Source organism: Canis aureus, chromosome 11 (genome assembly GCF_053574225.1).
Source record: "Canis aureus isolate CA01 chromosome 11, VMU_Caureus_v.1.0, whole genome shotgun sequence".
Classification (NCBI taxonomy): domain Eukaryota; kingdom Metazoa; phylum Chordata; class Mammalia; order Carnivora; family Canidae; genus Canis; species Canis aureus.
This window is the reverse complement of record NC_135621.1, coordinates 49,084,715-49,102,054: the sequence shown is the minus strand read 5'-3', so window position 1 is coordinate 49,102,054 and position 17,340 is coordinate 49,084,715. Positions and strand designations below refer to the sequence as shown.

The 17,340-nt window shown below is 37.5% G+C and overlaps 2 protein-coding genes across 8 annotated transcripts in view; one reads left to right on the top strand and one right to left on the bottom strand.

Annotated features, from left to right (window-relative positions):
* Positions 1-9,719, top strand: part of ABCG5 (ATP binding cassette subfamily G member 5) — a 49,846-nt gene extending 40,127 nt beyond the window's left edge. Inside the window, exons 15-17 of one of the 3 annotated variants that reach the window (XR_013389425.1) lie at positions 46-116; positions 3,361-3,502; positions 6,483-9,719. Coding sequence is in view for 1 of the 3 variants with exons in the window: in XM_077915233.1 (XP_077771359.1) it covers positions 46-116; positions 3,361-3,408 (119 nt within the window). In the remaining 2 variants the exon portion in view is untranslated. Of the gene's footprint in view, positions 1-45; positions 117-3,360; positions 3,521-6,482 lie in introns of those variants that run through there. The other 2 variants (XR_013389424.1, XM_077915233.1) reach the window with 2 other exon arrangements.
* Positions 1-17,340, bottom strand: part of DYNC2LI1 (dynein cytoplasmic 2 light intermediate chain 1) — a 59,672-nt gene that overhangs the window by 19,205 nt on the left and 23,127 nt on the right. The window contains exons 7-13 of one of the 5 annotated variants that reach the window (XM_077915235.1): positions 16,643-16,711; positions 15,946-16,023; positions 11,920-11,996; positions 11,272-11,342; positions 7,648-7,745; positions 7,192-7,284; positions 1,789-2,087 (exon numbers count right to left, since the gene is read on the bottom strand). In XM_077915235.1, coding sequence (XP_077771361.1) covers positions 2,025-2,087; positions 7,192-7,284; positions 7,648-7,745; positions 11,272-11,342; positions 11,920-11,996; positions 15,946-16,023; positions 16,643-16,711 — 549 coding nt within the window. In that variant the 3' untranslated portion in view covers positions 1,789-2,024. Of the gene's footprint in view, positions 1-1,788; positions 2,088-5,055; positions 5,216-6,425; positions 6,504-7,191; positions 7,285-7,647; positions 7,746-11,271; positions 11,343-11,919; positions 11,997-15,945; positions 16,024-16,642; positions 16,712-17,340 lie in introns of those variants that run through there. The other 4 variants (XM_077915237.1, XM_077915236.1, XM_077915234.1 and 1 more) reach the window with 4 other exon arrangements.

Sequence of the window (17,340 nt, the reverse complement as noted above, 5' to 3'; positions counted from 1 at the left end):
GGGTTCTGTACTAAATGACTGATTATCTTTCTGGTTGATCTTTAGGTAATTCATGTACAAGTCTGAAAAGACCCTGTCTCAATGTTACCATGGTAATGCTGAGGGAGAACATCTTAGTGAGTACATGAACTTGTTCAGTTGCTGTGACCTAACTTGCAAAGAATGATAAATTATAGCATTTGAAATGTCTCACACTGTAGCAGAAAAGATCATTTCATTAAGGAAACCACAGTAAAATTCTATTTCTTAGAACAGTATTTAAGGATCTGGAGACATTGGCAAATTACCAGAATAGTATTGTCAATTTTTATAAAAGGTCTCTGACACTGATGATTATGGTATAATAGTTACATAATGCCTTACAGATTATATATGTCACATCAGTTATAGACAATTCTGCAGATGATAATCTATTAAAGTAGTTCAAAGAGAGTCCCACAGGAACCTCTTTTGAAATCGCTGATTTCAACTTACTAAAGATATGGGTGTGCATTGTAAGTGGAAACATTTCTACTATTCATATGCAGATGAATTTCATCTAGCTCAGAAACATTTGGAAAATTGACACAGCACGTGACTTCAAGCTATTAAATGTTAGTGATACCATCTTAGAAAAACACAATGACTTTCAACATGTGACAGTCTATGTCTCAAGTCAAAAATGGACAGTGATGTGTAAGACAATCAAATTATATAATAGAAATTTCTATTACTATTGTGGAATAGGCTGTTTCTTCCCACCAAGTCAGTGGATGTTTCTGAGATGATAATGTTCACTATTAATTTAAAGGGAGTCTTTCTCCACAGCACTTGGGCAGGGTGCCTGTCTGCACCTAAGAATGAGGTTCTTTGGAAACGTGTTGAATCCTGTTGTCAGGAGTGTTAGAAACCACATGCACTGCTAAGAGTTTATGAAGTCTTATTTCATTGCAGTTATCAGGGAGTTTGCTCTCCACTCAGATACCACTCATCAGTTTTGGTGTTCTTGGGGTTAGTAAGTGTGCTTATTTGAAGCTGGGTGTATGGTTTATTACAGTGAACATATTTTATGGTGGAAATGGAAGATCACAGAATAAATGACTTTCTTGGTAGTGATAATTATATTTACTCCAGATTGAACTTGGCTAGCAGGCATACAAATCATAGATGGAGAAGGCTTTTTAAAAGCCTTTGGAAGTGATCTTCCAATATTACCAATTCATTAATTTTGGCCTGCTTTCTGATAGAATATCTCCTTAAATTTACCTGTTCTTCAAAAACTTTTACCGAAAATAAGTATGTGAGAATCATTAGAGCTGCCTGTACCCCATTCCACACCCGCTGATTCAGGGTCTCTGGGTGTGGGAACTCAGGAGTATTCATTTTATTTTATTTTTAAAGATTTTATTTATTCATGACAGACAGAGAGGGAGAGAGGGGGCAGAGACACAGGCAGAGGGAGAAGCAGGCTCCATGCAGGGAGCCCGACGTGGGACTTGATCCTGGGTCTCCAGGATCCAGCCCTGGGCTGAAGGCGGCGCTAAACCACTGAGCCACCTGGGCTGCCCAGGAGTGTTCATTTGAAATGGGTTCTTCGGGTGCTTCTTGTGCCTGTGTTTTACAGTCAATGATGACACCTGTGCACATGACCACGATTCTAAAAAATTCCTTTGAGAAGGAATGTGTCTAATAGAAATGTTTAAACTCATATTCATAATTGTTACTAAAGGATCTTGCTTTTTCATAGTCCTGAAACAGCATAATAAAGCAGAAACTTATAAGTGCTGAAGTGAGTATACACTAAACGTATTAGAGAAAGGTAGAAGAATTTTTATTTTAAAAAATACTGCATGTCATTATACAACTTTTCCCCCTTTTAAAAGACTTCTAATTATCCAGGGAGTTACACTTTAATACAAGAAATGCCACTTTTAACAAATTACAAATCTTCGCTTCCTTCATTTATTACCATTATGCTAATTATAAACTTACTTGTATTTGGGAAAGAAGAAATAAATACACTTGAACCTAAATACAAATTAGGTTCAAGAATCAAGCTCAATTTGTTTCCAAGACTTGGAAGAACTTCTTTTGTATTGTTCCAGTTCCTAAAACAAAAATATGTATTAAGAAAAAAACTTTAAAAATTAAACTAGGCACCTTAGCATTTTTTAGGTATGACAGCACATCCTTTATGGTATTACCATTTGCAAAATTTCTTGACAATTATCTTGTAAATTCTTACTAGGATTTATTTTCTAGAAATGTAGAGTCTTTAGAGTTTCTACAGCCTAAGCAACACTTAGAGATGCACTTAATAAAGATGAAATTATATACTACATATACATACAAATTCTTTAAACTATTCAAATAAATGCATTTGTCATATTTTATTTAAAAGTGATCTTTTGTTTTCTGTTCAAGTCTTGCCAAAACTGGGTTGATGTTGTCAAATTATCAATATTTAGAATGTATATATTCTTTTGACCCAGTGATTCTGCCTTTTAAAATGAATCTCACAGAATAATAGAGAAGAATGCAAGGATATAAATAAAAGGAGGGTCACTGTATTGTGTATACTGGCACACAAATGGAAACAACTTAGCTATCTCCCAGGAAGGACATTATTAAAGATGTCAGAGCCCATTCACACAGGGTTTCATGGGCAGCCAACAAAAATACCAGTGGTCGTATGTGCCACACGAAAAAAGCAAACAGGTGGAGAGGACAGGATACTTCTACTTTCTATTTTTTTTTATTTTATTCTATATCTTATGAGGGTTTTTTTCCGTGATGAGTATATGTTACTTCTAAAATTCATAAAATAAGTTCTGGTATGGGTGGAACCCTGCATTAGATGATTGATATGCAAAGGGATCATCAAAGGGGATTGCCTCCTTTCTTCTTACGTATTGTTCAGTGTCTCAGTAACTGTACAAAGTACATTATTTCAAATAAGCAGAAAGTGGTTACTCTGCAAGATATGGCAAACACTGCCCTTTGGCTAACATAATTGAAGTTCATAGTTGCGATGAAAATTCCATTCTCATTTTCAGAAAAATTGCAGATTGTCTCTTTCATACCTATACTCAAATTACTGAAGTTTAAATGTTAAAAGTTTTAAAACTGAAGAAAGACTTTGAAGAGTCTTTATATGATAATTCCAAGGTAGAATTTGCAGCCTGGTTTATTCTTTTAAAATGAAGTTAATTCAGTTCACCAATCATCTACCACATAGGGTTTTGAAGATTGTTAACTCATAAGGAATACAGTAATCAGTTTTCTTGCCTTTAATTGGAAGCACTGAATTGTTATTACCAATGATAAGGGTGAGGACATTGTTTTGACATTCTGTTAAAGATATCTATCTTACTTCTGCAGAGAACAGAAGAACAGGGCTGGTCACACAGCCATGTTACAAAGAATTAGTGGTGTTATACAGAATTCACCATGTCCACTAGACCTTCAATACTGCTGCCATAGGAAGTCAAAATAATATGATGACGCTCTAAAGGAAGAGCAAGTAAGAGGATTTTCTTTACACTGCAATTCTTTGTGGTTGCTTTAAAGAGCCATTTTATTTATTTTTAAAGATTTTATTTATTTATTCATGAGAGACAGAGAGAGAGAGAGGCAGAGATGTAGGCAGAGGGAAGAGCAGGCTCCATGCAGGGAGCCGGATGTGGGACTTGATCCCGGGACTGCAGGATCACACCCTAAGCCAAAGGCAGAAGCTCAACCACCCAGACATCCCTAAAGAGCCATTTTAAAAATGAATGTAAAACTAAGAAAGGGTTCCACCTTGCCTCTTAAGAACCTCTAAGGTTTTCAACCATAAATGGTCCACTGTCTTAAAACACTTGAAGATTGAAGATGTTTAAAACAGCATCTTCAATAAAGGACAGTAAGAACTTTTCCCCCTAAACATGTAAATGAGTATGTCTTTAAGTTATAGGTTTAGGGAGTATGAACAAGTTGATTTTTGAAAACGGATTCAAAATAGATATGTATGGTTGGCCAAGAAGACCTTAAAAATATTGTTTACCCACTTTTTTGTTGTTGTTTTCTTTGGCAATAAAAATATAGAAAAGAGGTAGAAAGATTTAGCAAGTGCTTTCTATACATATGTCCCCTTAAAATCAGGAATGCTTTAAAACTAGAGGGCTTTTTAAATTATGGAAGCAGAGCAGCCGAGGTGGCTCAGTGGTTTAGCGTCACCTTCAGCCCAGGGCCTGATCCTGGAGACCTGAGATCAAGTCCCATGTCAGGCTCCCTGCACAGAGCCTGCTTCTCCCTCTGCCTGTGTCTCTGCCTCTCTCTCTCTGTGAGAAATCTTAAAAAAATGGAAGCAACCCAAGTGTCCATCTTTATTTTATTTATTTTTTTTAATTTTTTATTTATTTATTTATGATAGTCACAGAGAGAGAGAGAGAGAGGCAGAGACACAGGCAGAGGGAGAAGCAGGCTCCATGCACCGGGAGCCTGATGTGGGATTCGATCCCGGGTCTCCAGGATCGCGCCCTGGGCCAAAGGCAGGCGCCAAACCGCTGCACCACCCAGGGATCCCAGTGTCCATCTTTAGAATGGAACTTGTGAGTTAGCCTCTTCATCTTAGAAGTGACATGCTCTAATTTCACTGGCAAAACTTAAAGGCCCCAAACTTTGTTTTTGTTTCTTCCCTGATGATTAAGCCACTAATAATGGGGCTTGGGGATGGAGAAGATAGGAGGATCACATGTGGTCTCAGACAGGCTTAGGGCCAGCCCTCTACTCCTATGCAACTATATTATATCTTAATGAAACAGGACATCATCTGCTCTCCCAAGAAGCACAAGAATCAGAAGCATTTGGGTTAAAGGCATATAGACATATGGCACACAGTATGAGCTTCCCTAAGCATTTACAGGTTGGTTTTAAGTAAGGACAGCTTACATAATTATGGAAAACCCTGAGTGAGACATTTCTTTTAAATGAATATTATTTTGTTCCAAATGGCAAACAAAATCAATCTAAAGATTATAATGCTACTTTCACTGAAAAATGTTATGTGGCAATAATCATATTAAAAGATCAAAAAGAGGGGCGCCTGGATGGCTCAGTTGGTTAAGCATTTGTCTTGGACTCAGGTCATGATCTCAGGGTCCTAGGATTGAGCCCTGAGTTGGGTTCCCTGCTCAGCAGGAAAGCTTCTCCCTCTCCCCCAGCTCACGCTCTGTCTCTTGCTCTCTCACATAATCTTAAAAAAAAAAAAAAAGGCAATGTGAATGAAGAAAGAGCTGTAGACAACTGGCTAGATTTTCAAGTAATGCCAGATGAATTCTTTCATAGGCTGTGTTAATAGCAAAGAATGATAGGTATTGTGGGGTTGCTTTCCAGTTCCATTCCAAATTCCTACAGTTTTAGGTCAGTTAGGGAAGATGGATTTAAATGTGAAAAGTCTTGCTGAAAAACACTCCAGCCCTTTCATAATATCTGTGTATATAAGTGTAATAAAAGGGGTCACCATCCAATATAAACAGATACTCTTAACAATGGCAGTTAGTCATTGACTCCTCAGTAAATATTCAGGGATGGCTTCCAACTAATTTTTAGCTGAGCTGCACATAAATAAAGGTTGTATGAGGCCATCTGACTGTTCCTACAACATGTCTCTCACTTTGCTACAGCAACAAAACCCCCTAAATATTCCTGACATAGTTTTTAATTCTCCTGGATTATGTTTATTTATTAAAAGATTTTATTTATTCATTCATGAGAGACAAGAGAGAGAGGCAGAGGGAGAAGCAGGCTCCTCACAGGGAGCCTGATGCGGAACTCGATCTCCAGACTGGGATTACGCCCTGAGCCAAAGACAGGTGCTCAACCACTGAGCCACCCAGGTGTCCCTGGATTATGTTTATTTTTTTTATTTTTTTATTTTTTTTAAATTTTTATTTATTTATGATAGTCACAGAGAGAGAGAGAGAGAGGCAGAGACATAGGCAGAGGGAGAAGCAGGCTCCATGCACCGGGAGCCTGACGTGGGATTCGATCTCGGGTCTCCAGGATCGCGCCCTGGGCCAAAGGCAGGCGCTAAACTGCTGTGCCACCCAGGGATCCCTGGATTATGTTTAAATAGGATGTTTTGCTTTTTTATTCTGGGGCCCCTGAAGGTGAAAGGCTAGTGCTGAAAAAAAATACCCCAATCTGTGCTCCTGTGGACAGCTGTGTTCAGATTACCCTTGCAACAATGTGATGGCCCAAGTGACACAGCTCTACAAATCCCATCTGAGAGGCTGTCAGAGCATTCAATTTATAGTGCTTGCTGATATAAGTTTGGATTCTGCACAATGTCTCATTTTAGAGATCTGAGAAAACCTAAGTATCAGATCATGATGAATTTACCAGCTTTTGCATTCTTACATCAGATTTCATATCACACCTGGTGCTAGCTGGGCATATATGGAACACAGTCTCCATTCTTAACTACTTTCCTGAGAGATCCTGTCTTTGTGTGCTTTCAGACTGGGTAGTCCGGAATTTTCCTGGTACAAGAAAAGTTTAAGTATGTCTGAATATTCTAACAAAAAAATGAAATCATTTAAATAATTCCACAAACAAAAGAATATTGTGAAAGTGCCCCCCAGCAGCAAGGTAAGAATCACTACCCATCTTCAATATAAGGTAAACTGGAAAACCCGAAGAGGCTATGTGAACAGTAGGTCATCTCTGGGTGGTGGAATGATTTGAATTCCTTCTTTATGAACATCAAATTTTTTATATAGTGAAGATATGCTATTTCAATTATTTTATTTTTTAAGATTTTATTTTTTAGTAATCTCTGTACCCACCATAGAGCTCAAACTCATGACCCCAACCTCAGAAGCTGCATGTTCTACCAATGGAGCCAGCCAGGCTCCCCTTCAATAATTTTTCTAAAATTTTTATTTATTTATGATAGTCACAGAGAGAGAGAGAGAGAGAGAGAGAGGCAGAGACACAGGCAGAGGGAGAAGCAGGCTCCATGCACCAGGAGCCCGAACGTGGGATTCAATCCCGGGTCTCCAGGATCGCGCCCTGGGCCAAAGGCAGGCGCCAAACTGCTGCGCCACCCAGGGATCCCTCCCCTTCAATAATTTAAAAGTAAAAACAAAGAGTGAAAAATCTAAGGGGCTCTGGAGGTATTTTGTGATAAACTCAAGAGGAGATAAAATAAATGTTGAGGATTATTACCTGATCCTTCTGAATTCTCATTTCATCAACTTCACCTTCAGCATACTGAGGGTCTCTCGCAGGGTCTTTGATATGCTTCAGTGTGTTGGTGCTCTGAAATTATAGTTCAAGTCATTTCATGCCCCCCCCCCCCCCCAACCATCTGTGACTACCGTCGGCCTCAGCAAGGCTCTCTATGGTCTTCTGAGCTTTTACTGTCACTGCTGAACCTCTTTCAAATTCCACCAGGCCCTCTCCTTCCAGCAGCTGTCTCTCACTTCTCCAACAGTCTGGAAGCTGAATTTAAAAGTGGAGCATCTTTTAAACCTCACAGTGCCTCTTGTACAATAGACTTTTGGCATATATTTGATTTTTGAAGATGCCAGTAAAAAAGTCATAATAGGCTCATTGGAACATTTCCTAGTAACTGTTGAATAATGCAAAAAATTCTTGCTTTAAAAGAATTAGAAGTATTACCTTTGGTGGAAAGACTCTTTCATACACTTTTTTCCACAAATCCATTGGTGAATGAGCATGAAGCTTTCCAATGTCATTATCAGGAATAGGAGGAGATCCTAAAATGGGAAGTTGTACACCAAATGACTGCACTGGTTAAAACTTGACAAACTGGAAAAAAAAAAAAAAAAAAAAAGCTAACCCCCACCCCAAAACAAACAAATAAAAAAACTTGACAAACTATCAATAAAACGGATGGCACTTAGAAAAATACAAATCCTAGATCACTCATTTCCCTTCTCCCTTAATATAGCCACTATTAAAATTTAGTCCAACCCAGTATAGCAAGGCCACAGATTCTAGCACCAGAGGAAGAGGAGACAGAGCAGTTAGTCAGTTGTGATTCTCTTGCCCCATAATTACACCACCACCCACTGAAATACCTAGTTTGATATTCTCGTGTGTTTATGAGTTTGTAAGGAAACGCTCATTGGTGCTACTCACCAGAGTGCAAATTGGGACAACTAATTCAGAGGGGGATTTGGCACTACTTCCTACCCTGAAAATATGGAAAAAGGTTAAATGCTACTACCCAGAAATCCTAGTTTTTGGTATTTAACCTAGAAACACCTGTACACAAGTGTTAATGGTTTCACACTGCAGCATCATTTGTATAAGTGAAAAATTGGCCAAGCTAAACTGTCCATCAATAAAGGTATAGTGAACTAAGTTACTTTGCATTTTCACGCTCTAACCACACAGCAGTCAAAATACCAAATAGATCTAGCTACTGCATTAATATGGAAAAACCACTAAGACATACTGAGTAGAAACAGAAACTTTCAAAATGATAACTATAAAATGATAGAATTATGTTCTATCTTTTTTAAAGATTTTATTTATTTATGAGAGAGACAGAGAGAGAGAGGCAGACACAGGCAGAGGGAGAAGCAGGCTCCATGCAGGGAGCCTGATGTGGGACTCGATCCCAGGACTCCAGGATCACGTCCTGGGCTGAAGGCAGGTGCTCAACCGCTGAGCCACCCAGGAATCCCTAACAAGTAGTTTTTTCTATATCACATTCACATATATAGAAAATAATCCAGAAGTATACATATCAAACTTGATCCTTACATGTACTATTTTAACATTTTATAATGAGAATGTCTTGTGTACTGATTGTATAATTTGAAAATTTGAACAAATGCTGACTTCTTGGCAATTGTCAGTCTATAATCTTAGATTTCTCATTCTTTCTAGTCTAGCATCTACCCTGTTGATCTTTCAGGACCTCCTTACCACTTTGGTGTGAAAGACAGTGATACAAATCACCAATCAATTTCAGTCTTCCCAAGTTTTTTACTTGTCCTTATTTGTGTGTATGTGTGTGTGTGTATTAAGTTCTATACAATTGTGTCATCTTTGTAGATAAATGTGTCCACTACCAAAATCAAGATACTACACAATGCCATCCCTTGTGTTGCCCTTTTATACCCACACCACCCCCTTCTCCAATCTCTTTATCTCCCCACCTACAATCCTGTTTCTAACTTCTTACAACCATTAATCTTTCCTCTAGTTCTAAAATGTTTTCATCACAAAATTTTTGCACACGTAGTATCATATTGTACATAACCTTTACTGACTGGCTTTTTTTCATTCAGTATGATTCTCTGGTGATTCATGCAAGTTACTGTATCAATAACTTGTTCCTTTTTATTGCAGAGTAGTAAGCTATGGTATGGATAGCACAGGTTTAAATAACATCTGGTTGTTGCTAGTTTGGGACTATTACAAATGAAGCCACCATGAACATTTGTGTATGGATTTTTATGTGAACGTAAGTTTTAATTTTTCTGAGATAAATGCCAAGTAATGTAATTTCTAGCTCATATGGTCGGTACACGTTTAGTTTTGTAAGAAACTGAACTGTCTTGAAGAGTGGTTGTATCATTCTATATTCCCACCAGCCATGTATGAATATCCAGTTTCTCCATTCTTGCCAGCATTTGGTGTTATCATTTTTTGTTAGCTATTCTTATGAGCACATTGTGGTTTCAATTTGCGTTTTCCTAATAAAGATATTAAATATATTTTCATGTGCTTATTTGCCATTTGTATATCCTCTTTGGTGATATGTCTGCTCATGTCTTTTGCCTGTTTTCTAACTGCATTTTGTTTTTACTGTTAAGTTCTTTATATACCCTAGATAATAAGTCCTTTGTCAGATATGTAGTTGAAAATCTTTTCTCTCGGAATGTAGCATGTCTTTTTATCCTTTTCAAATGGACTTTTCAAGAACAAAAGTTTTTCATTTTGATGAGGTCTAAGCTCCATGATTTTTAAATTTAGTAATTCTCATTTCTTTTTTGACCTCCAACTACTTATAGGGGCATTATCTATTGGTACACACAGTGATTCTCACTGCTAATGAAAGTAAGTCATGGGCAGCCCTGGTGGCACAGCGGTTTGGCGCCGCCTGCAGCCTGGGGTGTGATCCTGGAGACCCGGGATCGAGTCCCACATCGGGCTCCCTGCATGGAGCCTACTTCTCCCTCTGCCTGTGTCTCTGCCTCTCTGTGTGTCTATGAGTAAACAAATAAAATCTTCTAAAAAAAAGTCAGTATTAATTATAAAGATTGTTTTAATATTTATTTAATCATGAGAGACACAGAGAGAGAATCAGAGACATAGGCAGAGGGAGAGTCAAGCTCCCTGCGGGGAGCCTGATGTAGGACTCGATCCCAGGACCCTGGGATCATGACCTGAGCCAAAGGCAGATGCTTAACCACTGAGCCACCCAGGTATCGCCCCCCCCCCTTTTTTTTTAAGATTTTAGGTATTTATTTAGGTATTAATAATAATTAGGAAAATCAGCCTTTGTGATCACTCATTAACCACCTCTATTCTTTTCATTCCAGTTCAGTCTATAATCTAATTACAAAGATCTATATTTGAAGTCAACTTTAGTGTGTAAGGGTAATGATGGATGGGAAATAAAAAGCTACCATCTGCTAGAGTGTTAAAACCAAACTATGTCAGCCCCTGAGTAGAAAGAGTTGCTAGGCCCAAACCTCCACAGGGAAAGTAGTTTCTGTGGGAAGATAAGGAGCTTGATTATATAAACTCTTAAAATTCTTTTTGCTTCATGAACCTAAAATGTCCATAAGTTTAAGAAATACATCTCATATCTGAAGCAAGCTATTTTCATAATGAAGAATTAAAACATAAAATAATTAGTACAACTATTGTCTTTTAGTTTATTCCATCACTTGAATCTCTATTTTTCATCACTGCCCATAATATATAGCTTTCAATTTCCTCACTATTCTGTGCTTCTGGTTTTCTTCTAGACCCAATGAGCTAAAATTTAAAAGTACCTGGAAATCAGTGAGGGAAAGGAAATTTTTTAGTAAAACAGAAATCCGAAATCAGTCTCTTATATGGCGACATTCCTTCCATCACAAATATGTCAATGTGATGTATGTTGCATCAATACTGTGTATACAAATAAATACATGAGAAATAACAGTGATGATAATGAAATCAGAAATGGTGGTATGTTGGAGATGAAGTGAACATGGGGTAGGATAAAATCAATAAGCAATTAAAAAAAGATTGAACAATCTTAATAAGTTCACCCACCTATTTGACTTAAAGAATCCAATCCTGCTGTGATAAACAGTGGTTTATTCTGATCCACACATATTGATTTGCTACATGGATAGGAAGAAAAGAGTCTAATTTAGTTTAGTAGTCGAATATCCTGCTCTACTGTAAATAGAAGAACCAAGTTTTATACCTAGCCATTGGTGAGAGAGCACTGCCCTCAAATGAATGAGTGAATATTTAGGTGGTTTCAAAAATTAAAGTCTGTCATTAATAAAGTTTTATAAGGAAAAAGGTGACAGACCCAAATTACCTTAAGTGAAAGCCAAGAAAAGTAGAAGGTTAAAAAAAATACACATACTACAATTATCAATTCAATTTCTAATTAATATAAGAAAATGATAATATAGGGAAAGCTACTAAAATGAGAGAAGTCAAAGAAATCAGAGAAATAAGTGTAACAGTATCATTATTTTATTCTAGTCTCTATTATGTAACATTTTTGTTATGAAATGAGAAATACCTAAGCAATACAAGAAACAGGAAATAATATGAAATTATTTCTCTAAGAATAGCCATCCGGGGATACTTTCTTAGAAGAAATAATGAGATGAGAACAATAATCAGTTGAGATTATTGGCAAAAATAAAATAAAAAGATACACAAAATATATTTTAATAGTACCTTTTGTCAATGCCAAATGCTAACTGGTTGATAACTCCACGTACTTTTAGTAATAAAGCTTCTGATTTACTGGTAAACTAAAAAAAATAAAATCAGGGGAATAAATTATATGCTCTGCTTCCAAATAGAAACAGGTAAAATAAAAATGGCTTTGAACAAGTACAAAATGCGGACAGAATTATTATTTGCCCCACACTTGTGTTTGAGCAGACAAAAAATCTGAAGGAAAATAAATCTCAATAAATTTGTTTCAACTCGTTCTTCTAACTTCATGAGTGCACGGTATCGAAGGGACTTGTGTTTATGCACTTGTTCACCACACCCACATATGGATTATAACTATGTACCAAATGCAGTCTGGCTGGTAGAAAATGGGAGGTATATATCATAAATAACTTTTCCATCCATGGGCATATTACTGTCTTCCAAAAAGCTAACATGGAAGCTACAGACTGGTCTGACAATAGTGATACTCATTAAAAAGATCTTTTAACTTCTCTTCAGAATTGCCTTTGAGCTTGCAAAGAACATTCTCAGAAGTGGTATATAACAAGGGTGACCAGAACCAGAACACTTCAGAGAATGAAAGGGGGTGGGTACTATCAATAAATAAGAAATTAAGCTGAGACATCCAGGAGAACATCAGGACATGTGGTTACCCTACAAATCTTTTAAGACTAGATTTGATTTTTTGGAAATACCAAAAGTTACTCAGCCAAATCAGAATGGCTAAGATGTATGAAAGTAGGAAAAACAACCTTGAGCCAAAATGAAATGTACTTCTATAAGGCAAAGAAATCAATTTTCAGGATAAGGTTCATTCTGAATTAAGAACAGGCTCCATTGGGCAGCCCTGGTGGCTCAGCGGTTTAGTGCTGCCTTCACCCCAGGGCCTGATCCTGGAGACCTGGGATTGAGTCCCATGTCGGGTTTCCTACATGGAGCCTGCTCCTCCCTCTGCCTGTGTCTCTGCCTCTCTCTCTCTCTCTCTGTCTCTCATAAATAAACAAACAAATAAAATCTTAAAAAAAAAAAAAAAAAAAACAGGCTCCCAGGCAAAATCTTGACTCGTGTGAATATATAAAATTTAATACAGTGACTTTTCAAAATTGAAACAATTTTAACACTTCTTTTGAAGGAGTTTAAAACTATAAAAAACTAATTGAACTTTTAAAACACAATTTTACTATTATTTATGTTCCCTATGTGGAAAGGAAAATACCTTATCACAAAAGTATTTCATAGAAGGGCTGGGAGGACGTGAGAAGTTTTCTGACTCAACCCCCCCATCTGTTGCATCAATTGCCTTGAAACATCCTCCAAAAATTGCTGTAGAGCTTCTGTTTGCATTAATTTAGTAGGAACTCAAAATCTCCAAAAGTAACCCATTCCATTTTCAGATAATGGTAATATCTGAAATGGTTCTTATTTTGAGCTAAACTCTGCTCTGATTCCTTGTTCTTGACTTTAAGAGAGCAAAGAATATATCTAATCCCTTTTCCATGGGACAGTCCTTTGAATATTTAAAGAGCATTATCACATTCTAGATAATAGAACATAATTTTATACTCCTTCTCATATATCATATTTTTAAGCCTCATACCATCCTGACAGCTCTCCACTGAATCTGGTCCTACTCATCAATGTTTTTCTATTTTTATTAACTTTATTAGATTGCTTGTAATAGTGAATCTACTTTCTTGACTGAATTATAAAGGATCAACTAAAGGGGTAAAAGAAAACTGCTGAGCATCTAGCAATCTTCTCAAGCAGTCCCATACTGTCTCCTTTGGGGGGGTGGATGGGGAAGAGTGGAAGTGAAATGGAAAGACGGGGCTTTGTAACTTTGGCTACTCTCTTCTTGGTCCGAGAAGCTAAACAAGCTTTATGGTTCTCCTGGCAGTCCAGAAGGGCTCCTCTAATCCAAGCTCTCATCTTCTGGTTTGCTGAAAGCTGACATGAAACCATTCTTAAACCCATTCCCTAGAAGATCCTGATCTTCTAGGACCTTCTAGACCTGCTGGGGCCTACAGTGATCTGACTTCATCTAAATTTGTACACATAACACCAGATTAGATCCTGTTCAAATGTGATCTGTTCCTAAAGAAAGAGATTTCCCTCAGCTAACTAAACAGAACTAACTATGGGGCTTTATCTTGTGTAAAAATAAACTATAAGATCCATGGTCTTTGCTTTTGTATCCTGGATGAGCCATTCATTTTAAACTCCCCATATCGTTTTGAAATAGTAAAAAAAGAATATTTCCAAAGCACTCTGTCAATTTCATATATAAGCGGATACAGTATAAACATAAAACATTCTGATTTGTAGGGAAATACACAATGCATTTATTTGGAGTATTCTGAAAAGTATAAAAAATTTAAACATAGATCATATTATCACTTTGTCATAATATATTACCCATGAAGGCCAGCGACTAGACTGTTATCTCCCTCCAACTTCCTCAGCACTTTCATGCAGGAAAAAGCAGGAAAAAGAAACCATTCAAATGGGAAGATATTAATTCTTTTAAATAGAAGTGATTTTATATTTTATTGCATTAAAGAATATCCTTTATCCTGGGATGCCTGGGTGCCTCACTCTGTCTCTCACAGAGTAAATAAATAAAATCTTGAAAAAAAAAATCCTTTATCCTTTGTTCCTGCTGTAGAAGGTAAGGATAACAGTTCTTAGACTAAGCAACATTTATTGAGGAACACTTTGTTTCAGGCCCTGGGGTGGGCACATCATTTTCTCTCTCTCATCCTTACAACAACTCTATGAAGAAGGCACTGGTTTTGTCATTTTACCCTGGAGGAGACGGAGGCTTGAGTGAGATGACCTGGCCTGTCACACATCTGGTAAATGGCTATCCTGAGATTCGAACAGAGGCAACAGGACTCCCAACTTCATGGTTTTAACCCCTATGACAATATTGTTGTTGTTTTAAGTTTTAAAAAGAACATATAGGGACGCCGGGGTGGCTCAGTGTGTGATCCTGGGGTCCTGGGACTGAGTACCGCATTGGGCTCCCCACAGGGAGCCTACTGCTCCCTCTGTCTACATCACTGCCTCTCTCTCTCTTGAATAAAAAAATACAATCTTTAAAAAAAAAAATTTAAAAACATAGGTTTTTTTTTTCCTCTTTTCCCTTAAGACAGATTCTAATTTTTAAGGGGAAACTAAAAATGAATAAATGTCTTTAAAAAGATTTATTTATTTGAGAGAAAAAGTGAGTGTGCACAAGTAGGGGGAGGGCAGAAGGAGAAGCAGACTCCCCACTGAGCAGAGAGCCTGACATGGGGCTTGATTCCAGGACCCTGGGACCATGATCCGAGCCGAAAGCAGATGCTTAACTGTCTGAGCCACCCAGGTACCCCTAAAAATGAATAAATTAATAGCCAGTTTATCTGTTTAAGACTGATTAGGGTTTGGGGCACCTTGGTTTCAGTTAAGGTTGTGATCTCAAGGTTGTAAGATTGAGAATCCGTGCTCTGTGGGGAGTCTGCTTGAGATTCTTTCTCCCTCTCCCATTGCCCCTCCCCCCCACTCCTGTACACCTGCTCTCTCTAAAAAAAATAAAAGAGAGAGAGAGAGAGAGAGACTGACTGGGGTTTATGAGCATAAGCAATTGATCTGAAGACCTGGTAGGCCATCTAGCAGAGTATGTTCTAGAAATATTGGGACACCTGTGTGGCTCAGCGGTTGAGCGTCTGCCTTCTGCTCAGGGTGTGATTCCTGGTCTGGGGATGGAATCCACATCAGTCTCCCCATGGGGAGCCTGCTTCTCCCTCTGCCTATGTCTCTGACTCTCTGTGTCACTCATGAATAAGTAAATAAAAAATCTTAAAAAAAAAAAAAGAAATATCAAACACTCTGTAATGAGGATTTGGGGGCAGTGGGAAAGGAAAGAAGGGGATTATGTACACTAGTAGAAGCATTAGTATTTATAATCATGCATCAAGTTGCTTATCTTTCTAAGTATGGTGCTGTCCACTCGAGCCAAAGGATAGGAAATGTACGAACCATTAATGATGCTCCATAATAATGTGCAACAAATCGAAGTGTCTTGCATATAACCTTTCTCTTCTCAGAGTCAAAATCCTGAAGAAATACATTATTAAAAAGAAAAAAGTTGAGAAAATTAAATATCAGTAGTGGGAAGATGCAAATTACTAAGTGTAGAAATACATAATTTGTTTTTTGTTTTTGTTTTTTTGGAACATACCCTGAGGAGTAGGATTCCATTACCTTGATACTTTTTCTATAGAGAATTGAATAGTAGCTGCAGCCTTCTAGAACTACAGCTATCAGATCTTTCCTTGTTTAAACACTTAGCTCAATAGAATTTAGATATGAGCACACATTTTATAGTGTGGAATACCCTAGGGATTCTCTGACAAGCAAAGATAAGAAACCAATTTTCTACTTTCTTCAATTTAAAAGTTGGGAAGTCAGTCCTATCCCTCAGTGACTGGGTGAAAGATTCAGTTTCTCAAGCTATCTTATCCCCATTCTACTGCCTTATCCCCATTATACTGTATGTATTGTTCTTTACATATTTTCTTTCCCCGCTATGTCGTCTTTTCCAAAATCTTTAAGATGTGTGACTCCTTGACCTCTCCCTCCTAGAGTCCTATTTCTCACTTCACTATTATTTTTGTTCTTCTCCCATAAAGCCTGAGTATAAGCAACCGTTTTAACTAGAAGTGGAAAAGCTTACCTGAAAAATATCGTATTTACTTCCAATTATGACCAGAGGTATTAGAAATGGGTCAACTAATTCACGGTCCTGTTAACAAATACATTTCATTGATTTATTATAATTGTTTGTACTATGTATTTAGCAAATTCTATTGACTTCCAAAAATATACCATTTTAGTCTTTTCATAGATGCTGACTTCGTTTGCTTGACTAAGAGTTTGTCCTAATATTTAACTTTGACTTAACCTAAGTTATATTTCTCAAGTATAAAACTAGAAATGGCAGTTCCCTAAATTACCATACTTATTTGTCACGTTCTATCCTATTTTTTTTTTTAATTTTTTATTTATTTATGATAGTCACACAGAGAGAGAGAGAGAGGCAGAGAGACATAGGCAGAGGGAGAAGCAGGCTCCATGCACCGGGAGCCCGATGTGGGATTCGATCCCGGGTCTCCAGGATCGCATCCTGGGCCAAAGGCAGGCGCTAAACCGCTGCGCCACCCAGGGTTCCCCTATCCTATTTTCTTAAATAACATGTCATCTGCCTGTTTTGTTTTTCACTGTTTGGTATTATCTTTTGTTGCAATATCATTTACACTGCATAGTTGTGAACCATAAGCTATCAGTTTCCTCCTGATATTCCCTTATGTAAAACACATTTGTATAAACCCTGGGCAATATAAAATATTGCTATAGGTTTTCTAGAAAATGATA